The following is a 26,695-nucleotide window of genomic DNA, read 5'->3' on the forward strand; positions in this document are numbered from 1 at the left end:
AGCAAACTTAGCTGGTTTTGTCTGCTCAGAGTTAATCTTGTGACTTTAAAAAACAGGTTCACACTTCTGGATACTCACCAATAACAGCTCTCAGAACAACACAGTTTGCAGGCAGATACGAAAAGGAACTCATCAGTTCTGCAGATGGGAGCAATAAAGACTCCTGTATCGCTCCACTTTTAAAAGCACGGGTCATATCATACTTTCTCTCTTAAAATTCTCCTACATTACTGGCTCATACGTATCCTGTACCCATCTCTGCACAAAATCATCTTGTGAAAAGAAGAAAACTCTCTTGCTTTTAATTCTCCTTTTAATCTGGGGTCTAATAAGATTTTTATAACTTCAGGACAGGAATAAGACATTGAAAGCTTTCCTGTCCTGGTGAACCCTTTAGCTTGCAAAGGCAGTGAAATAATGGAGTCCTCCCGGGAAGATGTGCTCAGGCACACCAGTTGACATCATCTGCATCACTGGGTACTTATTTTGTACCAGGTAATGTTAGAAGGGACATATAAATGGGCAAGGCAAGTACTTTTCAGATTGCCTTCTCTAAGTTGCTATCCAGGACTAAAATTATAAGTTGGTTTTAAATGGTTAAGAAAAACAAATTCATTTGCTCTTCCTCACAACAGATTTTTTTTTTAAATAAACACACATACAGAATGCTGCAGCAAATTTATTTTTACTGTATCACTGACATTACTTTCATTAGCTGTCTTTTTTGCTTAAATACAAAAATCATTCATTAGTAAATAAGGTTTTGTACACGATAGGTGCCGATGCTTTGGAATTCCAGATGTAGTAATCAGAAGAAATCAGTTCCCGGGCTAAAAAACAGGCAAGAAAAATAAGCATTATGGGGTGCCTTACAATCAGACATTCCTTCATCCAAGTTAAGAGACTACTAATCCATCCTTACTAGTTTACAAAAAAGGTATAATGGCCTTTTTAAACTGTAAGATTCATTATTATTTGAAAATAGTTTCTGATAATGAGACATTTAAAGTCTCAGCTTCAATTACCTTTACTAATGTATCAGTCATGAGCTTAAAATTCAAGCAGAGGTTAAGTCAAAGCAGGTGGATGGCTTGGATTTTGTTCAATGAATATAAATTGCGTACTTGATATAAAATACACAGTATAAAAATAATGCTCTTTGGTGTTACAGTTGAGGACTGAATGTGACCTGTCACAAAATTAATAGCGTAGGTCACAGTTTTCATATGCATTTCCAGACTTCTGCTAACATGACTGGCAGAAGTTACAACAGATACAAAGCAACACATAGAAATGCTTCCATTAGACACTACCGCTCAGATTTAATGAGTGCCTACTGTGTTCCCAATTAGTATATTTTTGGTGCAGACTTGGAACTAGTCATGTGTTAATTTAAGCATAAGCAGACTTAGTTTCCATTTTCTGCTCCACAGATTTAACGTAGGACCACCTCTACAGTAACAGCCTTACCTAGCATGCAGGGTCTGAGTTCTGTAACTGCAGTCTGTATCTCAAACCCTACATCTCACGTCTCCTAGGAAAGGGTCGTAACCAACAGACCAGACTACACAGAGATATTCTCTGTCCTCCCAGGTAAAGTTCTTCCATTTTGCAGAACACGGTAAAACATCACAGGGCTAAGGGTAGAGAGCCCAAGAGAGAACCTGACTTTGTAACTGAATGACAAGGGCTTTCATCTAAAAGAGGAGATGCTAGTCCCTACTCCAAAGGTGCATTAAGCATTCCTGGAAAAAAAATACAAAGCAGAGAGAAAAATTGTCTGGCATGTCCCAAGAAAACCAGGAAAAGAGATGCCCAACTTTAGTTACCTAACTTCAGTCATTGGCATCCAATTCATAACTTCAATGTGAAGTCTCAGGTAAATAATCAACATGTTTGGTAACTCACATGCATTAATTTTTGGTTTTCCTGGTGAAAAGAGCTGAACAGAATGCTGGTCTACGTAACATCCGGTAAGCGTGAAGTCCGGGATCCTAAAATACAGCTGCAGGCAGAGAGGAAAAACATGATCAGACGCATGCTGTTATGCCTACTGTACCTTATGTTACATGCTCTTGGTGTGCAGGGGGTACCCCAAAATGACAACGATATCTCATCCTGTAGGCAGGAAAACAGAAAACTCCATACTGAGTACTAAGAGGTTAATTATTGTGTCTGGTCAAAATCAGTGTATCTTCATAGCCAATTCAAGATAATAAATAAAATGATTTCTAAGGCTTCTTTTCACAGAGACAGCAACTTACTTTTACATAAGCAGTGTTCCCAGTGCAAATGAGATCAGTTGGGTGCTCTTCACCTATAGCGCCAAAAGTCACAGTTCCAGTAAGAGAAATTTCCAAAGACTTAGGGAACCTTGGTCCTAAAGCCAGAAACAGCATCTATTACACATCTATGTTTACAATACACAAAAATGATTGGGGGAGGAAGCGGGAGGGTGCAGAGGTGCATAGCTTACCTATGACCCAAACCACTAAGCTCTTCTCTCGTGATAGATCCAGTTGGCCATAACTAACTTTGTATTCTAAGTGAGTGATTGGGCCCCTGTAGTACGGGAGAGGGAGAGTAAAGCCACTGGAATTACTATTATTCAGTATTTGTTAGCATTTATTTTGTTGAAGAAAGCAACAAATACTGAAAGCCATTATTTATGTGCATACAGACAAATCATACCACTAATTTATGGAAAGAAATTACAGAGCAGGAGGAAATCACTGTGGTTTCAACCCAGTAATCATAAGAGAGCTGTTGATAGTCCACTGTCTTCAGTTCACTGACAGGAAAATACCAGCACTATGATCAGCACCAGCAACTTTTTATCATTTCATCTTTAAATTTTCATGATAATTATGTGGCAATGTAGTCATGGCAGTTGTCAGAGAGGCTTAAATGAAAATGATCGTTTTAATTTTAAATAACTATATTTTTGATAAGCTGATCTGTAGCTAGGATTAGCAGTCTTAAGGAACAGGTAACCTTGGGTTGGAAGTGATCTCAAGACAATCCACCTGGAGGACTGTGACTGCACTTAACATGAAAAAAAAATACCACAGGAAAACAGGATACTCAAAATAAAAAAAATAATTATTCAGAATGTTATCAAATATTCTGAGCGGAAATTACACGGATTCCAAGGAGGTTTCTTGACAAGAAATAAGGTCAGTGTCCCCTGGTACTGTTTTGATATAGCAAAACCTGTTATATTAACTCCTGACAGGTTCATTTTAGGAAGATTACAGAGAAAAGCAGGAAACATTGATGTTTTCTTATTCTTACCTGTTAAAAAAAGGTATACGAGCTTCACAGTACTCAAAAGCATTCTTTATACTTTCATGAAGCTTTAAATTAATTGATAATTTTAACTGTGATCCCTCTTCATTCAGCTGATAACGTCCCAAAATTGGTGGAACAGGCACCTGGAGAAGACCAGATATTTTTATTCCCTTGTGAAGCACAGATATTTTTATTGGCTTCTGAAGACTAGAAAACCCTGAGGATCAGCGACGTTATTACCTGGGAAGTGTAGGAACACAAGTTGAATGAATCCGACGGAGGAATGAAAGGGAATTTGTAAGGTCCACTAAACGCAGAATCATCCAGCGCATCCACACTGCTGGACATGAGCATGGCAGAGTCAAGGGAAGTCACACAAGGATGGGCCAGGATGTCTTGGAGCGGAGAGCCATTAGTAGGGAGATTCAAACTGAGGGTTACATTTGGTGCAGCTCCCTCTATATCACACTTGAAAAAATGAAGTCAAGAAGTTATTCTAAAATATTTCCCTTAAAATCAGAGTTACACGTTTAAAAATCAAATGCACATATTATCACACTGGAAAACTTCAATTGGTTTCAAGTATTAGCAATGATAAACACTTTCAAAACAAAGTCCCCTTCCCTCTTCCGCAGGCTTTCACAGAGTGCAGCTACTGGCCCGGAGCCTTAGCTAGATGGCTTTTAATTTACAAATATTCTTTATCAAGAAAGCAGCATACAAGAAAGGCAAGAACTTACTGTTAAACCTAAACTATTATAAATGTTATAGAAACACACATAGTGACAGCCTAATTAATTCAGTTACTTTTACAACATCTGCTTAATAGATTCAAACATGCTATTAAGGGCCACTGTGGTCCCACGTCAGCTTTCTCATAGCAACCATGTGCAGCACATCCATTGTCTCGTCCCTTCGTGCGCCAGCTCAGCAGCGCGTGATTACAGCAGGGCTTTCTTTTTATGTAAGGCCATCTACGCTGCAAGATGACCTAGAAACTTGTCCCTGTGAGAGCAGGAAGCTGTTCACCCACATAATCCCTACCAGCATGGCTGGCGGGAAATAACCTAGTCTTCAGAAGCGCAGTACTTAGGTTGGCTTCCCTGGGAGATGAGCATCCTGCCACCTCTTGCTAATAATTAAATTACCATCATCCACTTTATTAGAAGGTCTTTCTCTTTTTAAAACAGCAGCAGTTACAAATGCAGTGTACTGTGATAAGGTAGTGTGCTTCCTAAGCACAATTTGAGACAAAGAGGAGCGTTAAATTTTGTGATAAAAGCTCTACGCTAATTATAGAAGATACAAACATTAACATATTTCATTATTATATTAACAGATTTCATAATTATGATGTCCTTAATCAGCACTCCCTGATCTGATTTTTAGTCCTAAACAATGAACACCTTTGTCACATACAAAAATATTCAAATAATTATAAAAACGGTTTTGTTCACCAGACTCTGTATCAACGGTTTTTATGTCAGACATAAAAACTGCATTTGTGGATTCAAAATTTTGTTACACTAGAATGAAGCAGGATGGAAGATAAACTTTTGTTTGGTAAGAAATTAATTAAAAACACGCATGTGAAGATACCTGTGGAAGACTTGCTCAGGAATTCAGTTTCTCATCATTATTATACACATTGTCTATTAGATCGCTGCAAGTAAAGTTGGCATCATCACCAACATTTCTTAGTCTTTATATGCAAACGCTGCATGAAATGATTTCTCTCTATTTCATTTAAAAAAAGAAAAACTTGGGGAGATACATAGACTGTAGCAGCTACTGCTGGAAATTTAAGTCCCACAAATAGTGAAGAATGCATGAAGCATGCAGGAAAGTATCAATAAAGATTAAAATAAAATACTCTGCTAATATGCAATAGTTTGTTACACTTTCCAGTATTCCAATATTAGAAGTTCACCGATCACATACTAAAGTAAAATGAGACGAATATTTACTTTCTCAGCGTGCCTGAACAGTAAGTCGTTTGGTCAGACTTGCACAAGAAACGGTCTCACCTTGCAAGCTACAGTTCCATAAACTTGCCACATGTCCACGACATCTCTTTTGTCATACTGCATACACTTGACTTTTTCTGTGATGCAAACACTAACGTGCGGTTTGCCTTTATATGTGTTGGTTCTCCAAGCTGGTTGCCTCGGATCACGATTTGTAGAAATATCCTGAATGTCATCAAATGAGCTGTTTAAGCTGCGTAAATTTGTTTGTAAGGGGGTGCCAAGAGGACAGGCCTGTAGAAGCAAATTTCGAAGCTGGCCTACTTTTGCATTCAACTCAGCTTCATTTTTCCGACTAGGAGAGACAAAGTCCAGAATGCCTGACAAAAGATCAAGTCCTTGCGAGATCCCACTAATGCTAAGGAGGGGGGGCCGCGGCTTCAAGGCCTGCTCCACCAGTGGAAGACACACATAGATCAGACCACTCTTCTGAAAAGCTAGCACAGGCCAGAGGTCCCCTCCATCAGTGCGCACCGCATATACCGACGACTTATTGATGCGAGTACAGGTATCTCGATATTCCACAAAATTCTGATCCGTGAGTCTAAGTTCAAAAAGCAAGGCTTTAAGAAAAGCACTGTCGTCTGGCACAGTCACGTGTGTTGATCCATTGAAGGTCTTTGCTCGCGTTTCGACAGTGGGGTAACGTCTGTGACATGGAAATCAGAGTCTTAATGCTACTCATCTTTTCCCACCCAGAACATCAGGCAAACATAATTCCTAAAAGCAGAGCCACACAACCCCTTTGCTGGTTGTCGCAGAATGCAAGGAGCATTACGAACATCTTTAGAATATTGATATAGTCAAAGCTGGGTTTCTCTTAGGATCAGAACTTAAACCACGGTCACTAAAACTATTTCACATCTAATTTGGATTCACGCTCGCTGGTGGATTTTTACTGGGCGCTTTGAGGAAACATATTCTCTCATTTTTTTTAATGAAATGTACATCTGTCCATTTGTCTACCCTTCCTGCTACACAACGATGCAGGATGCTTAAACAACACTAATGAACCCAGGCATGATTCACTCCCATGCAGAACTTCAGCAGCTAAATATTTCCTAGAGGCTAGATTCAGACATCTAAGAAAACAGATGTCCCATGTAATCAAATTCAATTACAACAGTTTTCTGCACAGATACAGCATCGCATTTCTGCTAATTCTAGTAAATATCGTATTTATGAGACAGTACCACTGAAGTTACTTGGATGCAGGTTTTGCATTGCTATTCTGAGCTTACACGATTCATCTGCAGTGGCTGCTTTAACCAATCTGACAAGATTAACTAAAAAATCTTTACAAAACTAAAAATCCAAAAAGATTTCACTGCACATAAGTCCAATTTTTCCAGTAGCAGTGGCAAGTTTTTTGTGTGGGTAAAATGACTCTACAGCCTATGTGCAATATGTTTGACTTAAAGCTGCTATGACTGGCTCATCATTTTATTTTTCAGTTTCTGAATATTTGAGACGTAATCATAACGTTACAGGGGCATAAGTTTTTGTATACTTTAAAACTGCTATGTTGTATCAATGTGTACATTTCACGTTAAATTTTCTACAGCTAACGTTTGAGAAAAATCACATTAGCTGTTTAATACAACATCTGGGATTTTTTTCCCTGTATTATTAGTATTTTTTTTTTCCAGGAGGAGAGGGATGAATTTCCTCTCCAGCTCACCTTAATCTATCAAAAAGAACTGAAGTGTTGCCTTTTAATAAACAGACAAAAAAAGAAAAATGATTATTTCTACTAATGCATTAGTTTTCATCTCTTTTGGAACTATGGGCTTCCCTGAGACTCTCTTAAATTAAGCTTGACACAAGCTGGCTTTACTGTATTCTCTTTTGTGGATCTCCTTAGTACATATCCATGGATCCTGGAAATCCCTGTCACAGGTTACATACCATCGAACTAGTCGAATCACTTTCCTAATCACCTTGTAAGGGATCTCTTCTCAGACTGCACGTTCGTTTGTGCTTAGGCCCACATTTATAAACAACAGACACGGGAGAAAAAGCCACACATTTGTAAATGCCTTCGATTAGTCCCCTTTTTCTACGATCTTTTTAAAGACATATGGACGGTCTGTTTCTTAAATTGCTATGGAACTTGTGATCAGAGCAACGCGGTACATCTATGGCCTCTGTAATCATCCCAGGGCCATCTATGTTCCTCTTCTGCTCCTGAACGCTCGCATGGTTCTTTTAGTATCGGCTAAAAGTCCCACCTACGTTCCCTTTCCTTAACTGAGGAGCAGAGTCTCTTACTGGAGGCAGCTGTGCTTCCCTCCTGCTTATTTTTAGTCGCTGTGCTTTTTTGTTTGATTCTCAATCAGGCATCTTGAGCGTTTCAGTAAGGAAACAGCAAACCTAAGCAGAGAGAAGCCAGAGCTACGAGATCCGTAAACAGGATGCAGAAGACAGCAAGAAACATCCCCGCAGTCTCCAGTCTATTTTGAGCAGCAAGGAAACAGAACGGTTTTGCAGCCGGAAAGTTTATGAGGACTTCCTGAGCAAGGCTGTTGATAAGAGGCTCCTCGTCAGTTTGGGGAGCATCTTATTTTCAGTCGATGTTCCTAAAACAAAGGGAGGGAAGATATTTCTGCCTGACGTTTTGCTAACATCCCAGTCCGCCTGCTCCTTTTGCTGAAGCTCCCCCACACCGCTGCAGTCTTCTCATACTGCTACTGAACCTTCTCAGATGCAGCTGAGTCAGTAGGCGATTAGCGAGCCCTTCTGCTCTCCCTCAGTTTTTCAGTATTCCCTTCTAGAAAGTGATGAAAACTCAAAAAGATGAAAGTTTCCTGGGATGAATGAGCTTTGATTTTTCGAGAGAGAGAACACGCTTCTTGCCTGAATTAAGTTATGATCAGCTCAAAAACGTGGAATGCTTTGATGTCCCAGATGTCTTCTCTAAGGTTAAAGATCAGGGCTCACGTATCTCCAGCTGAGCGCCTAAGTCCTGAAACCAACAGTTTCCATGTGATCCAGCATTCTTTATATTGTCTATGTCCTTTGTTGAATTTAAGGTCGGTTAGGAGGATAAACTTGGGGTTTCCACAGCTCTATTTTTTCCTCTGGGAACCTGAAAGATCTAAGTCTGGAAATCACATGAAGTATCAAGTCTGGTCTGCCCTTTTCAAAGGAGTCCTCTTTCTTGTCTCTGCCACTGACTGTGCGACAAGTTACTTCAGATATCTGTGTCATTAGCCCCCCTCCTTCTCATCTTGATTGCACTCTCAGCTTTTTGGGACAGGGGGCTTTCTCTTTCTCGGTATTTGTAGAGGGGAGGCCTCATCGCTGGGCTTGCAGGTAATACAAGCACTATAATACTAATCCTAAAACAATCAGAGGAACGTCCGACGTAGAGACGCGCCTGCATCTGAAGAAACGCTACTTGCTCTTTTCTTTTCGCCTCCTCCTCGGCTCTCGCTGCAGTTTTCCTGAGCTCAGTTTGGGTCCGTAGCTCCTGTCTCCAGGGGCCGGTATTTCGCCTTTCCCAGACCCCAAATCGTTTTTCCTCTCCTCCCTTGGAGCATAGACCTCCGGAAACACAACGAACGCACAGACAGGGGTACAAAATCTGCCGGCCCAACCAAACCAGCCTGCTCGGCCTAAAGCCTTTCCGCTCAGAGACTCTGTGCGGGGTTTTAAACAAGTCCTCTTCTGCTTCACTGACTTAAAAAAAAAAAAACAAAAAACTCTTTTTCGGCGTGCAAAGACTAAAATCCAAGTGAAAGTTACATTTGCTGTCGGAAAACGCTGTGCTGTCAGCGGAGCTACGGCCAGCACCACAGCAGAGGATTAGCAAACTGCAGCCGGCAGCGCTTCCTACCCACCGCCCTGCCCCTTCCACCTGCCCCCAGCAGCCAGGCCCAGGAAAGGGGCAACTGACCCAGCAAGAGAGCAGAGACGGCCACGTCCAGGAGGCAGAAGTGGCCGAAGCAGGGTGCTAAAAGCACCAACCCCCCCCGCCCCCGGCCCCAAACCCCGGCCGGGCCGAGGCGAACAGGCCAACGCGGAGCGCAGGGGCTCGGGCGGCGGCGGCGGAGGAGGAGGAGGAGGCCGGAGCCTCCCTCCTCTCCCCCGCCACAGCCCGGCGGTGTCACTTCGGCGCGGCGGCCGGCGTTACCTGGAGAAGAGCACGGCGCCGCCGCCGGCCGCCGGGTCGTGCTTGACGAGCCACAGCGCCCGCAGCGCCATGGCGGATCCCCGCCGCCGCCGCCGGGCGAGGGAGGGAGGGAGGAGCCGGCGCCCCGCTGCCCCCGGCGCGGCGGCGGAGCGGAGCAGCGCAGCGCAGCGCGGAGGGCGGCCGCGGCCAGGCCCGGGGAGGGGCCGGGAGCTGCGTACGGCGGCGGCCGCCCGGCGCAGGCCCATTTCCGGCGGGCGGAGGCGGCGCCGCGGCGGCTGCCGGAGCCGGAGCCGAGGCGGTGGTGGTGGAGACACAATGGGCGGCAGCGGCGGGGCGGCGGCGAGGGGCCGCTGAGGAGCCCGCCGCCTGGCTGCGGCCATGGCCACCACGGCCGAGCTCTTCGAGGTGGGCGCGGCGGGGCCGGGCTGGGCGCGGGGCCGCCCGGCGCGGTGAGGAGGCCGGAGCCGGCGTTATTGGGGTTTCGCTGGCCGCAGCGGCGGAGCGGGGCGCCGACGGGCCCCACGGGCGGGGGACGGAGCCTGAGGGGCCGCGGGTGGGTGTGGGTGTACGTGTGTTTGCGCGGAAAGGCGTGGAAACGAAGGGGAAAGAGAAAGTTTGGGTGAGGGGCTGCGGGGTGTGGTGTGCCTCGTCTTCCTGCCAGCACCCGTGCTGCCCGGGCCTCCTTCGCCGTTGGCGCCCGGGCCTGGACCGAGCGCGCCGGGTCGGTGTCGGGCACCGGAGTCCGAGAGCGCGCCGCAGACAACATCGCTCTTCTTGTCCCCAAGGTGCGCCTTGGGCTGACCCCGGCACCGTCGCGCCCGAGCGCAGCGCCCAGCCTCGTTACCTCCGCCGTGCCTCCCTGAAGGCGGGGGAACGGTTGTCGCCCTGCCCGGCGCGGCCCCGGCAAGCCAAGCGGCTCGCCCAAGGCCGCGGGCGGGCGGAGCGGGGAATTCGAGGAGAGTCGGGCGACTTCTCCTCTTCCGGGCCCGGACCGCAGGCTTTCGCGGGGCGGCTTGCGGCTAGTAAGCGGGGCTCGTCCCCCGCAGCGCGGCCGTGCGGGGGTCAGCCCTGATGGGGCGGCCCCCGTGCGCGCCGCGGGTCGCTCCGGCGCGTGGCGGCGTTTGTTCGGACCCTCTCCGCACCTCTCTAACTCTTCTAGAAGCCCGTTGATTTCTCAGCGCGATGCAGATGTGGTTCTGCCCTCTGTGGGGTGTTGAACGTGAGATAGCTTGGGTGCGGAAAGCAAGCTGTATGTTTTGTCCGTGTTGGACGATAGAAAAATCGGTTCCGTTTTCCAGCGGTAACAAAGATAAAATTGCACAGTAGATGAGGCCTTGGCCTGGGGACAGGGTTTGAAAAGTTGTTTTCCAGTAAGATAACCAGTGTTTCTTTCTCTCCTGCTCTCGTTTCCCTTTCTCCGCAAAGGCAAGAGAGGTTATATCGAAGTTCACTAAATTAGTTTGAGGTGATTGCCGTGAAGGTTAAAACATGAAAGCACGTGCTTATTATGGGAGTAGCCGTTGGCTCTGCACTGAGGGCAGTATTTTGTTGTCGTATTTGTGTGGAAGCGTGTCTGAAAGTCATTTGCAATATAGATATGTGAAATTGGGTAGGAGGGTCTATATTGGAAATGAGCGGAATATGGACTCGTTCTCCCTTCAATAGGCCAAAACGTAATTTAATAATGATCGTTACTAAACTGGATTTTAATGCGGTGAGGTCCAGTTTAGTTTCATTTATACAGTCCAGCTCAAACCAGGTTATTATGCACGTCAGGTATATCTTTTATTAAATCAGTAGTATTGGCTGAATGGATAGGGCCACGTTTATAGAGCTAGCGGGAAGTTGAAAGCTGTAAAGAAATTAACTGTTGGACCTCATCTGATGACAGGCAAAGGACTTGCAGATGACGCTTATGATAGCTGATTTTCAGCAGTTTCCACGGAACTGTGAGGGAAATTTTAGAATGGAAATTAGGCTGTCAGATAGCTGTAGTTAGCCATATTAGCAAGATTGCTTTAAAAAAAATAATAAACTAAACGAACTTATAGATTCGTAGTAGAATTTGCAGTGTCTTAAAGTGATGCTGTCACACTTGACTTATTCTTTATAAATTGAATCGATTATTTTAATGCAACCTTTAAAAATTTGGAAGAGAAAACTCATTCTGTTCCTGTATTGGTCAGTATTCTGCATGCAATAATATCCCCTATGTGTTAATATATCTTAAATAATACAAAACAGGATTCGTGTAATAAATACTAAGAGAAACTGAAGGGCTGGTCTCTATAAACATGCTTGAAAAATATTTTCCGGGTTATGGCCCTCTTTGACATATCACTACAGCTGAATATAGTAGTGATTCTGACATAATTTAATCTTAACTAAACGTATTAACGCTTGTTTCTGACGTGTGAAATTGTTAAAACAAAATGCAGGTTTCTAATGTATACAGAATAGCGGACGTTGCAGAAGGAGAGAGGCAGTGAGGCAGACTGGGAGGTAGGATGAGTGCTGCAGAAGAGAGGGACTCCGGTGAGCGCCTGTCCTGCGGGAAGGTCTGCGGAGGGACCGTCCGCTTTGGCCGCGGCTGGCCCGACGGCACGGTGTAGTTTGGAATCAGCCACGAGGTTTGTTGCCGTTTGCCCAGCCAAATGGGATGCAGAGGAAGGAGCTCTAGGCAGTACGTGTACTGGGGCAGTTTGGAGGAGCCATAATGGCTAGAGGGAAGTTGGTATTGTTTTTCTTTGAGGGATTAGGGCATGTATATCAGATTTCCATAGGAGATCAGGCTTTGATACTCTGGCTTGAAGAACAGCTCTGTAAATGTTGCGTTTTATGAAGGGAAAAAGTCAACAATGAAAAAACCCCAAGGTCATATGAGTGTATGGGGAATTATCTTTAACGTGTGCATCTGAAGGAAGGGAGAAACCTAGGAAATGAAGTATATACAGCATGAGTAAAGAGTACACTCTTTATATATGGTTCTTCTGTAGTGTTGTATTTGGCATTGGGATCCTTGTAACCAGACCGGTGCTCCAACTGGATTACAGGGTCTTCAGAGGAAAGACTGTGGTAATCATTTTCATAAAGGAAAGGTGCAGAGAAGAGCCATAAGGTAATTAGGAAGCTGATGGGTTCCCCTGAAGGGATTATCACTGTATTGAGTGGTTCATTTAACCTGTAATTAGAGTTGCGAAGATGTTCCCCGACTTTTAGATGTTAAAATGACGTAAGGAGAAAATTTATATTTAATAAGAAAATACGGCATTATAGCTTACGAGGAAAAGGATTCACCTATAGGAAGCTCGGGTTGTATATCAGGAAGAACTGGGATAAAGGGATGAGTGACTCGTAGAGAAACGATTTGTATATCGTGTCATCCAGTTATGTCTGAAACTCACCAACCGGGCTGAGCTGGACATGCTTACTCTGGTCAGTCTTTGAAAGGAGAGTTCCTGGGTGATCTCTTGAAAGGGTGGAGCTTTTATCCTATCTAGAAGGATTCAGCATATTGCAAATCATATTTAAAAACACTTGTATATTTTGGTTAATAGGTGGGCCTGTTCACGCAGGACATGATGTGTTTTGGGGAGAAATACTGAAGTGGCTTTGTTAGTGTGAGTAATCACAAATCTTGAACTGGCAATATTTACTTTCCAGCCCTTGCTTTTAGATTTTGAAATAATACTTTTATTTCCATCCCTATTACTTCTGATGAGATTTTACATCCGTCAGTACTAGAAGCAGTTTGATACCTGTGAAGTGTTGTTGTTGTTTTTTAAACCCAGCATTGTCCACAGCGGTGGTGGCATGTTTCATTATGAGAGAGCTGTGGCAAGTACCACTACTAACTGTAGCTGTTCCTGGCTCTGTGTTGGGCTGTGTATTACAGTTTGTGTGTCACGGTTTTAGAGCTCTTGCTGCATGTAACTTAAAAGCTTTCCATAAGCTCCTGGTGATTAGGAGAATATTTCGTTTAGCAATCTTAGGTATGCTCATGTTCTTAGCATGTAGCAATGCTGTTAGATTAGCAGTGAAGCAGAAATGATGAATACGTTCTTTAAAGATAGGTGTTATCAGACTGTATTTCTAGTTTGAGTTTAATATTGGCTATGTGAAAAAGTATTTTGAGCTGCTTTAACTATTAGGTCAACTGAGGTAGGAACTCTTGGATTTATAATGAGGTCTCTGCCCTGAAAAAACATTGTCAAGTAGAGTATTTTTCTGGAAGATCCGGTGGAAGTTATAGAAGAAATTTGTGTAACTGTATGTTTTTAGCATCATTGATGCACTGCTTTTCCTTCTTGGGAAAGTGAAGTGCATTGTCTGTTTTTGTTTTTGTTTTTTGCTTCCTTTGTTTTTTTTTTTTTTTCACTTTTATCAGCTTTGTCGTTGTATAGTGTCCAGAGGCAATCCTGGTGGTGTTCTTGCTGCAGGGCAGTGCCCTGGTCACTTTTGGTTGTGGTGCCATGCTATGAGCTGAACCAGAGAAGTGAGCAACTGCCAAGAAAACTTACTTGGGTGCATAATTTTTTTAGCCAGATCAGTTCTGCTCTCTGATTTGCCACATAGCTTGAAGACTAGTGGGCCACAGCAGGGTTTGGTGATGTAACATCTTAAATTCACGTAGCTGATGCATGCTTAAGATACTCTGTAATGACAAGCCATAAGCTCACCTGGAAATGAGGACAGGTAGTTTAGAGTCGACTCTTCACAGACCAGCAACAAATTCTTTGTTAGTATTTTGGCAACCTCTGTGCTAGGTGCTCAAACCCACTGTATTAAGAAGAGTGTTTTCTGCATTAAATATGTAAACATAAATGGTGATGGGGTAATAATCAACACTGTACTTGCTCTTGATTGTAGTAAAGCTTCTAAATGCTTTCAAAATGATGTGTGAGCAGCTGCTTAAGAAACTGCCTGCTGTGGTACATTGTAAGGAGTTTTTTTTCTGTGGCTAGGAGCCTTTTGTGGCAGATGAATACATTGAACGCCTGGCATGGAGAACACCTGGAGGAGGTTCCAGAGGTGGAGAAGCTTTTGATCCAAAAAGGTAAAATGAAATTGCATAATGGTCAAAGTGAATGCATCTCTAATTGTACTGTTTTAGTACACGTATAACAGAAAGCCTGTATGTAGTTTCGGTGTTTGTCCAAGAAGGTTTTCATCTGGGAGAATTGCTAGAATTTGTGACCATGAGCCAATTATTCAGAACCAATTATTCAGTAACAAGAATAGAGAAAGTCACTCTCTGATTTAGACCTTTTGAATAAGAGAATTAATATTGTTTGTTGTGGTCAGGCATGAATGTTTCCAAAGCACTAAACTTGCTGGGTTAAAACATGATGTGAGGCTTCACTGCTAGGAAAGTTTAAGTGAATTTAATGAGTTTTTTGCTAGTTTAGCTCCCTGAACTGACTTGCTGCAGGACTTATTCCCAGTGCTGATGGAAATTAAAGGGCATGAACAAATAGGTGGGATGGGAAGAAAGGCAGGAATGTGGCAGTTTTAACTCAGGTTGTTTCAGCCTGGGCTTGTGTGATACAGTCTGAATCAAACTAATAGTTTGCTGCTGCTGAGTGGAGATGGTCTTGGGGCCCCTTTCCTGCAGCCTCCTGGCTGCATGCTGCAATGACTCTTCTCAAGCCAGCTCTAGACACTTCTTTGATCTCATGGGAAGTTGATTTAGCTCACTAAAATGTCAAAAAACTAATCTGAAAAAAGACAGCTTTTTTACAAATCAGGACTAGCAAACTTCTGCGACTGGAAAAGCCTCAGAGCAGGTGCAAAGGGAAGAGATTGTGTGTCTGTGAGCTGGTGGTGAGGGAGGAATATGGGTGAGGAAGGAGCAAGAGCAGAGTAGGGGAAGTGAGGAAGGAGGAAGCAGAGGAGGACCTTCTCTTGTTTGTGGTGAGCTGTTAATTTGGCTTGGCTCTTTTGAGAAACCTCACCCCAAGTCAAGAGACCAGCTGCCTAGTTTCTGGGCCAGCATTGGGTGGTGCACTGGTAACTCAGATGCACCATTTTATATGGCAGAGTTAAACATCTAGGCTTCTGTATTCCTACCTCCTGGATCCTCTTTTATTTTGAAAAGAGCTACTATTTCAAATAATGCAATTGTTAAGCTTTTTGTCTCAGCATTGATATCCTTTCTAGCGATGTAATTGACATAAGTATTTTTGTTTCTCAAATTAGTATTAGCTTGGGAGATGAGCTTGACCTTTCTACTTTTACAGTTTCTGGAAGGCATATCGGCTAGTAGGCTCAACAAAAGGTTTAGCTACCTGAACATTAATTTAGATTATGGTAGCGTATGAATTCCAAGTGCGGTAGCTGTTTTTTAGGGACTTCTCACCCACATGCTTTTCTTCCAGAATGAGATTGTAGTAATCTGAACTAGAACACTCAAGAAGTTTCGATACTTTACAGAAAAGCTGTTTTTATTCAAAGGCAGCTATGGAAACAACCTTCACTAGCGTAGTCAAAGGACACACTTTCTTGAGAAATCCAGCTCTTTGGAGGTATGCAAAAAGAAAAATGATGATGGACTTTCTAGCAAGGTGCTGAACCCTCAACATTCGTTGTAAGGTCTGCGTCCTAAAAGAGCTTTACGTGTGAGTTAAGCAGGAAGAAGCCTGGAATTATGCAGAATTACTTCCTCTAAGTCTTTCTTCGTAATTGTCTGTAACGTATAATTTAGAGCAATCAAAGATCTATACGGATACCAACTTGATTTAAACAATCTTTTATGTTTCTTTTGGATTATGTTACCTTCTGCAATGTACTTTCATGTTTTTTAGGACAAATGGGAGAATCCTACAGCTGTGAATATTTTTCTCTTGGGAACTTTTAGTATGGGGGGGACAAAGTTAGTGCCAAATGAAGACAGAGACCTTGTAGCGTGAAGGACGTGCTTTCTCTCCTCTATTTTTAGAAAGCGATGCTATAATTTTTTTTATATTGTAGAAAGGTTGTTGAATTCTTCACTTCTGTTCTCAGAAACCTGACCACTGGTTTCCTCTTCTGCTTGAGCCTTCTTTGTGCTCTTGCTGTACTGAATGCTATTGCTGAATAGCTGTATTAGTGTAATACCTTTTTTTTAAAAAAAAACACAACCCAAACTGAATTGAACAGCCCATTAAAATGAATAGAAGCTATTTGCCCTTCTCTAGGCTTTTGTTTGAAACTATGGTGTGTGTCACTGACTATCATTCAAATAATATTTTAAAAATACTTTTGTAAATTTAAGTGTATTGCTCATGATTTTCTCTGAATCTAATGTAACGTGCTTACTCTTGGGCTTCTGGCAAGCAGGAGAGCAAGGAAAGAAATCACAAGCACCTCTGCGTAGTCAAGGTTTCTTTGAGTTATGACTCTAGTTGCTTACTGTTTTAAAGATATCATTTGAAACACTGAGTTTTTAGATTAATACAGAGAACAGAGAGGCAGTTCATATGCTGCCGCAGTTCATGTACTCCAAGCAGCAGGGTAAAAGCCAGTCATTTTTAGCAGAGGTAAATACTGAAAATTCAGTGACCCTCTGCAACCGAAGAGATTCGCGTTAGTCTCATTTAGGTATCGCTTGGCTCAACCGCTCAAAGCGTTTGCAAAGACAGGTACTGTAGCTTTTCACTGGGAAGGAGTCACGTGAGGATAGATTAACAACCTTCCCCTCTTCTCTTCTGGTTGCTCAGAGTCTCCAGCCTGAGCATGGGGAGCCAGGAGAGGAACAACATGCTCCTCCTGCTTCTCAGCAGTACTGCAGGTTGGAAGGACTTCAAAGTCATTGCATATCTTCTGAATACAGCGTAAGGTGAAAATGCAGAATTCTGAGTAGTTTAGAAAGAGCTTCCTGGGAAGGATTTAGTTTTCGTCCTCTCTTCTACTTCGACATTAAACCTTGATGACAGACTTCTCCAGTCTTTATTATGTTTTTGGCTATTAGCATTAGGTCTGTGGTTGTGGAGGACCTGGGAATAATTTTATACCCTGTGCCTCAGAGACTAGGATGTTTTTAGAAGATGAAAAGATGACTGGAACGGGATAGAAAACAGGAATGAGAGACAAGAGAGACATGTTGAGTATGGAAGGAGGAAGAACAGACCAAAGAATGCATTTGAGTGTATTTTGTTTGGAAAGAGTAAAATGCGAGTCTGAAAGAAAAACAAGCGACGGGGAGGGAGAAAAAAAATAAATTGGTGTAAGTTATAGGGAGAAAAGGAATGAAATCAGGAAGCAAAATGGTTACAACTGAACAACATTATGAGACGATATGGTTGTTTTCATCACCTGCTAATAGGAGGCTAGTTTATAAGATTATTATAAAATCTGTTGTACAGTAGAAAATATTTTACTGCCATAGCTGTTCAGTTGAAGGGATGAAGCAGCCTAAGATAGCCTTTGCCCTGATAAAGACTGGGGATGTATAGTGGTATGTGTGTGGTGTTTTTTGTTTGGTTTTGTTTGTTTTTAAAACAGTGACAGAACCAAGTTCTTGAGCAATTGGTGTTTTGCCTTTATTTTCCTGCCACCTGCCATTTATGTGATCACATAGCTCCTGTGTCATCCTAGAGAGAATTCTGCACAGCTGGAACAGTGTAGTTTAAAAGAAAATTCCATTCGTAGGTTGTGCATGATTATAGCAACCTTTGTAGATGAGTGTTTTGTTTTTTTTTTTTTTTAAAGCTCTGGGCACAAGATAATGTCTTTTAAACTAAAGCCTACTTTGCTATCTTTTATTTTAAATCAGATTATTGGAAGAATTTGTGAATCATATTCAGGAATTGCAGGTAATGGATGAAAGGATTCAGAGAAAGGTGGAGAAGCTAGAACAACAGTGCCAGAAGGAAGCGAAGGAATTTGCCAAGAAAGTACAAGAGCTGCAGAAAAGCAATCAGGTAAATCTGGAGCATATAGCCAGTGCTAAGCTGCAAAAGTTTTACAAGCATCATATGCTCTGTTAATGTTTTTTGGTACAGTGAGCCAATGTTTGAGATAAAGACTTTAAGCAGTTGTGTGTACTTAATTTAGTAGTTCTGAGCAGTTCCGTAGTTCTGAGATGCAGCACTTGAGAAGCTGATGCCTGGATTCACTGTGCTGTTTACTGAAGTGACCTAGTGTTTCTAGTAAAGTACAGTAAATGGAAATCATGAATTTTGTGTCTATGTTCTCCCAGGTTGCCTTCCAACATTTTCAAGAGCTAGATGAGCACATCAGCTATGTAGCAACTAAGGTCTGTCACCTTGGTGACCAACTGGAGGGGGTAAACACGCCACGGCAACGGGCTGTGGAGGCTCAGAAGCTGATGAAATACTTTAATGAGTTTCTGGATGGAGAGCTGAAGTCTGATGTTTTTACAAACTCTGAAAAGGTAAGAGCTGTCAGCGGGATGAAAGCAGTTCAAAGCAATAAGCAGTACTGCCCTAATTACAAGCTGCTACCATGACTTACCATGGTCAGACTTCAAACCAGTGAGTGACTGACTTGTTAAAGTTTCATTGTTCTGAAATGTAAATGAACAACACTGAGCTGCAGATTGCTGATAAAGCGTTTGTATTCAGTGATGCTTAATGTGGCAATGTGACATTTTTCATTTTATGAAAATATCAGAGATTTGAGAAATGCTGGGAGGGCAACTTTAAAGTGCATACAATATCTGCCTTTTTCCTTTGAACCCCTTGCCTCAGATCCACCCTGTAATGCAGAACATTTCTGAATGCAACTTCTTTGTGAAACTTCACTGTGTTGGGTCAGTCCACTGGCCTTGGATACCTTTTTGTCACAGCATGCCTTTCGGCTTTGTATAGTCCTGTGGTTATGTCTCCACCCTCTGATTTAGAGGAACTGGGCAGGAAAACTTCAAAGAAACCTTTAAACATTTTGTTTTTTGTATGCTTCAAGAGTAGGATCGTAAACCGAGTAGAATCTGAATGGTGTGGCCGATAGAAGGGAACTGAAGAAATAGTCCCTAGCTGTAGGGAGGAGGGCACATGTGATATTCCCCTATGCAGGATATAAAATGGATAAGTAAAGTTTTTGAGGTGTGTCCTGAAGACTCTTCCCGCTCTCCTGTGTAGCGGTGTACATGATTGCACTCAGGAAAATTTGCAGTATGTGGGAACAGCAAAAATTTAGTTTGCACATTCAGCAACAAGTATGTCTGTACTTGAAATATATCTCATAAAGGACCTAAGAACAGGTTAATAGTCATCGCCTCACTACTTAGCTGAAGGTGTCTCTCAGGGAAGTGAAAACTAATGATCTTGTACTCCTAAGCAGTCAGTTCCACAGTGACTTTTGAATCACGATTTGTGGATATATGGTAATTACGGGTTGATAGTTTGCCCTAGCGAAACAGAGCGCAAAAAAAAATTTCTGACTCCCAAGGAAAACGGAAAGGTTTCAGCATAACAAAAATTGTTGTTTCCAGATCTGTTTAAGACTTTTTTTTTTTAGTAGAAAAGCATTTTACTGTCTTAAACATATATTTCATTTTATTCCTGTGCAAAGTATTTTATGACAGCGTGGTATTAAATATCATAACACAAGTTAAAGAGAATTACGTGTATTCTGTTGAAGGGTCTCTTATTCAGAATTCTGCTTTTACTCTACTAATAACTTAAAGATTGATAATTTCTAGTGGAGGATCTCAGAAGACTATGGTACATTAATAAAGTAAGCCTGAAAAGTGGCAAACAAATTAATCCTTATATATCTTGAAAAATAATAAGACATTCAACAAATCTGGAGAAAGAGAAGTGTAGTAAAGATCAGATGTCTTGTGTTAGTCTGGAGGAGGTATGTGGGAACACAAACAAGATTTTCTGGGTATGAGTTGTGCTGTACAGATTGCTTTCAGTCAAGGTGAGTTAGTTCTGTTCAGTAACTTTTTGCCTCCTAATTTAAATAGTAAATAGTGTTTACAAAAGAACCTGCCTAGACATATGCTATGAGATTTTAATGCATCTTTAAGCTAAAACTAGATTTGAAGTATGAGACAGTAACAAATATCCTTAACATTAAACATCAATGCTTGATGGTGTTGTTCATCAAACTGGTGTGTTTTTAGACATTGTTTTGGAGAATATTACGACTTTTTGAACTGTACAATCCCTCAAAAAAGCACATTTTTTTTTCCCTAAGGCATAGAGACAGGGTATATGGAGAAAGGATAGGCGGAAAGGGATTACAATGTAGTTGTTTCCTAGGAAATTCATGTTTTTTATGAGCAGTGTCAGTTCTTACAGTCTATTGGATCCTTACCTCCTCCTCTTTTTTTTTTTGTTCTTTTTTTTCCCTACATTTGTAGTGTTGCTTCTCGCGTTACTTTCTTCTGAGTGATTGCTCTACTGAGCAATTTCTAACTTCTGTGGTGACTTGTTTTCTATTTTCTGTTGTGTCCCATACTACGTATTGCATGTCTTCATCCTCTTTGGAGTCCTTATTGCCCTTGCACTGCCAGCTAACTAGCCCTCTGTGCTGAAGAGCGTTAAAGTGAGCAAATTACACCAGTTAAAACAATTCTGTTTTCAAAATTATCCAGCGGTTTGTTTGTACTTCGTGCAACAGTATTGTCTTGTGTTCATGTTTAACATGTTTGCTGTTATCCTTAAATCCTTTTCTGCATGTCTCTTCAATGCTCAGTGTCGTTCTATTATGCCTTTTAACTTCTTGTTCATAATATTATCTGTTAAAATTTTTCTCTTACTGTTCTTTGTCTTTCTGATTTTTTTTCCAGATATAGTATAGCCTTTAAGTTATATTTTACAGAATCCATATTTATTTTGATTTAATAGTTTACAGAAGCCTGATTCAATTAAAAATGAAATATGTCCAGATTTGAGCAGAAACCATGGAAAATTGATTTGTCATGGCTTCTCTTATGCATAAGAAAAGGCCCTGAATTCAATAAAATCTAAGAAGTTAGTTGACAGCTATTGTGTGAAAAGAAGACAGAACCTGTGTTTTTGTAACACTGGCAAATACCTGCTAATATATAGACCATCATAATGACATCAGTATTGATCAGGGTTGTTAGTTAGGTATTAAGGTTGCTGTAGGCTAATAGAAATAACTGCTATTTCATTGGATTTATTTGAGAAGCAGAGCTGCTTTTGAGAGGCTGTTGTAAGCTAACAGTTCAAAACCTAAGCTTCTCTTAATAAGCAATATGGATGTACTGAATTGGAATTCCTGTTTTTGCTGAACAGCCAAACTGATGTGGTGACTGTGCTATGTATTCTTGTGCATGTGCCTCGTGCTGTTCGTGAAAAGCTTTAATCCAAGCCCCACATAAATGGTGGGGGAATAGGGTTTCGTTGCTTCCTTCCCAGTCATTCCACTTCTCTGGAACGTGACCAGCAGGAAAATAAGATAAATTGCATGTTCTTCATATATTCCGTTGTGTCAAGTCATAAAGTAAAGGCTTTGCTTGGATGAAGTAGCTTCCTTTGCTGCCTTCAAGGTGTCCTCCAGTCCCCAAGACTGAATAGTGAAGCCTCTAAAACCATCACAGAGCCATGCCCAGTTCGAACCAGTTTACATTCAGTGAGCTAAATCCACTTCCGTTTCAACCAGCTGTGTTCAGCACGTCTTCAAGAGATTGAAGATAGGTGTTTCTGTAGTTTTAGTCAACCTAGCGAAACAGTCAGTAAATGCTGCTTGGGTGCACTTCTCATGCTGACTGATTGTGGAAAGATGAATGCTAAAAGGTTTTGCCATCCAGGACAGAGCAGAAGTTTGCATGCTGCCTTAACTTTATTTGAGAGTTTTCTGTATCCGTGAAGCTATTTGTATTTTGTAGATGCAAGACAAACTAGCTTTTGTCTTAATCTTTGCTGTGACTCTCAGAGCTTATGATTTTTATATATAAACTTCCATTTCTGCTTCCTTGGGAGGGTTTAGGTACTCCAGCTATGCTCTGCTTTGATGTCTTCCTCCCCCGCACCCTCCCCACCTTGCCTCTCCATGTCCCACATTGTCCAGCTTTTCTGGATATGGTTGTTCTCTGCTTTCTTCAAATGAAAAGAATTCACCAGTGCTTTCCCTGAAACGTCTGAAAGTGTGTCGCTAGTCGTTTCACTTTTGAGTTCAACAGAGATCTCTTCTGTAGTTTCTTCTGGTTAGGCGTGAGTCATTAAGACTTTTACCCTACTGCCTTGTAAAGCATGATGTTGCATTTCAGCCAGCTGTGTTTTATGGTTATATACTTTATTCTTAAATGGAAGGGTGCAAATTGACGGGGGGTCGCTTTAGCCACGTTCTGGTCTAATCAGCCATGACGAAACTTTGGTCTGCAAGCTCTACAGTTAAGTTGGCATGGTGCAGTGATGAGCTACTTGTCCAGGCAGCTTGGGTCTGTCTCTGCCCAACTGCAGAGATGTGCCCAAGGTGAATATATTTATATAAATATAAAAAAAGACCTTTTATCTTCTTACTGACCCATATAATTTTATATTGAAAAAGTTGATCTCAGTCGTCAGGAACCTGAACGGGATGATCCTTTACAACTTTAGAAATAGGAAGTACGTATATGAAAACAGAACAGTGGAGAGGGAAGAAAGGAATACCATCTCATCAAACCTTCTTTAGTGATTGTCTGTCATGTTTTCCTCCTAACAGATTAAAGAGGCAGCTGATATTATTCAGAAACTGCATTTGATTGCACAGGAACTGCCTTTTGACAGGTAAAATTCTATCTGAATATCTGAAATAAATAAATAAAAGAACTTTACATAGCCATAACTTTCTGATACTTCTCCTCTCTATTGTTTTTAAGTGCTTTACTTTATTCAGTGATTCGTGTAGTAGCTTTTGAGGTGGATTGTGTGTTTATTTCTCGCCTCTATTCTTGAATTTGTGTTCACGTACTCAAGTTGTAGGATCGTCTTTACCTATGCATCTTAAATTGCTTAACAGACTTCTAATAGGATAATTTCAGTATGCTGACTTAGTGCTCGATGTAAATTAGATGCTTGTAGGTTTTCTATGGGTATAAAACATGCAACTTTTTTGTCATCTTTGTGTTACCTGTTTCCCTTTTTAAATAATTGAGTGCCTGTTGTTAATGTGCTAGGATTTCTGTGATTTCTCATGGTATGAATTTGATTATAAATATGGTATTTTTTTGAGTTAACAGGTTTTCTGAAGTAAAATCGAAGATCGCAAGTAAGTTATCTGTGCAACTCAATCCATATTGCTATATTTGAATCGTTAAAGCTGATTAAAGAAATATGCAATACTGTCAGTATTACAGTCTTTGGCAGTGCTTTGTATTGCATAGCCTGATGGATTTTTTATTGTTCTCCCTGTTCTTCTCCAGGTAAGTACCATGATTTAGAGTGCCAGCTAATTCAAGAGTTTACCAGTGCGCAGCGGAGAGGTGAAATCTCCAGAATGAGAGAAGTAGCAGCAGTTTTACTTCATTTTAAGGTAAAAACTAAGGGGTTTAGTGCTTTAAAAAGAGAGAGAGGAGAGGAAAAAAAAAAAAAAAAAAAAGCTAAAATGCATGCATATTCTAAGTGTAATATTTCCACAGGCACAATCCCTGCATCAGATAACGTGTGTGCCTTTAAAATTACTCTATTGTTCCATCTGAAATCAAATGTAGGGAGATAAAGGAGGCAGATTACGGGGGATCAGAGGCGGTGTTATTAGAGACCTCGTTCTGAGATAATCTCGTCTTATATGTGTGTGCCGAATTTGGGTTTTGAGGAAGGAGTATTAAAACCTGCAATGTATGTCCATGGAGAGTGGTGAAAGTATAGTTATGTTAGATTTGTGACAAAAATGGTTTTGAAAGAGTCCACGTTTGTGATTTTTTTTTTTGCAAAAAAAAAAAAAGAAAACCGTACGTTATTTCCTTTATTTCATTCTATGCTGAAAGCATAGAAAACTTGTTTTAATTTTGAGTTGTTTTTCTCCTTCCATAGGGCTATTCCCATTGTGTTGATGTGTACATAAAACAGTGTCAAGAGGTAATGCGTTTTACGTTTTACTTGCATCTCTTTGGGTGTTGATTTATTTAATCTTATAGGATTTTGTAAACATATTTTGAAATGTGCTTCTAAAACCCTAGGGTGCATTTTTGAGAAATGATGTGTTTGAAGATGCAGCCATCCTCTGCCAGCGAGTGAACAAGCAAGTTGGAGAAGTCTTTAGCAATCCAGAGACTGTATTAGCCAAACTCATTCAAAATATCTTTGAAGTTAAACTTCAGGTATTTCAAATTTTAGCATGCTAAAGTTAGTTGAGGAAGCTTTCATTTGTAAGTGTTATTGCTGGTATTAACAATTACTGAGAACTTATAATATTTGTGATCTTATATGAAGATGTAAAACCGTATCTGATTGCTCTGTAACAGTTCAGACAGATAATCAGGGTTACTTCAAATAAAGCTGCTTGTACTCTGAATGCAGTGTGACTGAAAAAGCTCAAAATCAGTTATGTAAACTTACAAGGAAATCAGTGTATTTATTAGTTAATTCATAAGATGTTACAGACACATTTGATTTCTTCTGTAGGCCCCCTACCCAAAACATGTCAGGAAATGAATTTCACGTTTAATAAATATCTTTAATCTGTTCACTTTTGGAATTGGTTTTCACGTGTGAGGCGAGCATTGAGTAAGCAAAAATAACTTATGCTGGGAATGTTGTCCCGTAGCTAATGCAATATTTATGTGAAAGTCTGGTGTAGTTGAAAATGCTAAATTTGTTGTCCTGTGAATATACTCACTTATGTGTGTAAAGTTAACCCAGTGTGGTTATTCTCTCCGTCAACAATAACACTGATGTAGAGATTGAGCTTGGGTTTCATGCCAAATTTGTGCATCAGTTCTGACTTAATATTTTATGTCAAATATTCAATAACGTGGAGGCTACAAGCTTGCAACTACTCTGTGTATTTATTAAGATAAACAAGTATGTAAGTGGACCTGCACATCTCCTTTGTCTAGTCTGAACTGCAAAGATATCTCTAGGCCTCCAGTGGTTTTGACTTTTTATAGTTTTTTGTGTTTGTAGGTAAAGCATATTTTCAAAGCTTTATGTCTTTTGTCATCAGCTCACGTGCTACTCCTTTGTATTTTCGAATTATTTCTTGTAAAAGATATCTTTTAAATCTATATCTCTAGGTAATGCAAGATCTGTAAATTAGCAACTGAAAAACAAAGAATGTATGAATTACCTTACAAAGATAGATATCTACTTTGTGGTAAATTCCATGCAATCTAACAAGTAAGGGGGATGAACTGTGGTTGGCGCTTATTCTTCTAACGGCTATTGTACCTAAATTTTACAGAGTTATGTAAAAGACCAGCTAGAAGAACACAGGAAGTCAGATGCAGAACAATACCTTAAGAATCTCTATGATCTATATACGAGGTATATACACATTGATGATGAAATTATTGTTGTAGATATCCTCCTGTTACGATGATTTCATTCCTAAAAACATTTAAAATAGTTACTATTATTTTCAATAGAAAGTATCTACTATAGTGATCTCGGAGAGAAAGAGTAATTTGCCTTTTTTTAACTTTTTTTTTTTTTTTTGGTTTTTGAAATTTTCCAAAAGCCACTCCTCTCCATCTCACCTAGTGACTTACATGACTGCAGTTGTATTGTACATAATGAAATGTGAATTATGCAGAGTTTGCTACTTAAACGTACAGTTGCCAGAAGTCCTAATTGTGATCAGTATTCTGTTGTGCTATGTGCTTTATAAACCTGTAATGGTGTAATTCATGCAAATACAACCTTTTCTTCCTCTCCCCCTTCTTTGTTTCTTTTGCATGAAGAACTACTAATCTTTCAAGCAAATTGATGGAGTTTAACTTGGGTACTGATAAGCAGACTTTCTTGTCTAAGCTTATCAAATCCATTTTCATTTCCTACTTGGAGAATTACATTGAGGTGGAAATTGGCTATTTGAAAACGAGGAGCGCTATGATTCTGCAACGCTATTATGATTCCAAAAACCACCAGAAGAGGTCCATTGGCACTGGAGGGTGAGTTAGTTTCTTCTGTGAATTTTTTCTTTTAAAGTGGAAGGGAGGTGGTAAGGGGGAGAAAAACAGTGATTGTCTTGTCGGGTGATCAATGTGTGGTGATCAATTGTAAAAGAGCAGGCTTGTAAAATGACCTGAAGCTTTTTGTATTTTGTTATCACTGTATTATTTATATTACCTCCTGCTAAAAGTGTTTTGCTCTCAATACATGTGAAAGGTGATGCATGGTAT

General features: G+C 41.0%; 2 protein-coding genes across 5 annotated transcripts in view; one reads left to right on the top strand and one right to left on the bottom strand.

Annotated features, from left to right (window-relative positions):
- Window positions 1–666: 666 nt before the first annotated feature.
- AP5M1 (adaptor related protein complex 5 subunit mu 1) lies at window positions 667–9,701 on the bottom strand. Its single transcript, XM_068947453.1, has 8 exons — window positions 9,454–9,701; window positions 5,319–5,967; window positions 3,532–3,759; window positions 3,295–3,434; window positions 2,477–2,562; window positions 2,265–2,380; window positions 1,909–2,005; window positions 667–830 (listed from the first exon to the last, which is right to left on the bottom strand). The coding sequence occupies exons 1-8, from the start codon at window positions 9,696–9,698 to the stop codon at window positions 742–744; spliced, it is 1,650 nt and encodes a 549-aa protein (XP_068803554.1). The 5' UTR covers window positions 9,699–9,701; the 3' UTR covers window positions 667–741.
- EXOC5 (exocyst complex component 5) overlaps window positions 9,625–26,695 on the top strand; it is a 29,458-nt gene continuing 12,387 nt past the window's right edge. For 2 of the 4 annotated variants that reach the window (XM_068947450.1, XM_068947451.1), the window contains exons 1-11: window positions 9,625–9,858; window positions 14,418–14,509; window positions 18,206–18,353; window positions 18,632–18,826; window positions 23,077–23,141; window positions 23,594–23,622; window positions 23,777–23,886; window positions 24,387–24,431; window positions 24,533–24,673; window positions 25,756–25,838; window positions 26,255–26,464. In XM_068947450.1, coding sequence (XP_068803551.1) covers window positions 9,832–9,858; window positions 14,418–14,509; window positions 18,206–18,353; window positions 18,632–18,826; window positions 23,077–23,141; window positions 23,594–23,622; window positions 23,777–23,886; window positions 24,387–24,431; window positions 24,533–24,673; window positions 25,756–25,838; window positions 26,255–26,464 — 1,145 coding nt within the window. In that variant the 5' untranslated portion in view covers window positions 9,625–9,831. Of the gene's footprint in view, window positions 9,859–12,983; window positions 13,074–14,417; window positions 14,510–18,205; window positions 18,354–18,631; window positions 18,827–23,076; window positions 23,142–23,593; window positions 23,623–23,776; window positions 23,887–24,386; window positions 24,432–24,532; window positions 24,674–25,755; window positions 25,839–26,254; window positions 26,465–26,695 lie in introns of those variants that run through there. The other 2 variants (XM_009670658.2, XM_068947452.1) reach the window with 2 other exon arrangements.

Source organism: Struthio camelus, chromosome 5 (assembly GCF_040807025.1).
Source record: "Struthio camelus isolate bStrCam1 chromosome 5, bStrCam1.hap1, whole genome shotgun sequence".
Lineage (NCBI taxonomy): Eukaryota > Metazoa > Chordata > Aves > Struthioniformes > Struthionidae > Struthio > Struthio camelus.

What these genes read in the sequence shown, in the direction of transcription:
- AP5M1 (XM_068947453.1), bottom strand. Translation starts at nt 9,698, where the DNA reads ATGGGCCTGCGCCGGGCGGCCGCCGCCGTACGCAGCTCCCGGCCCCTC. An exon ending in GGCGCCGTGCTCTTCTCCAG is followed by an intron (nt 5,968 to 9,453) that starts GTAACGCCGGCC and finishes TCCATGTCACAG; the next exon opens with ACGTTACCCCACTGTCGAAA. An exon ending in ATGGAACTGTAGCTTGCAAG is followed by an intron (nt 3,760 to 5,318) that starts GTGAGACCGTTT and finishes CATTTTTTCAAG; the next exon opens with TGTGATATAGAGGGAGCTGC.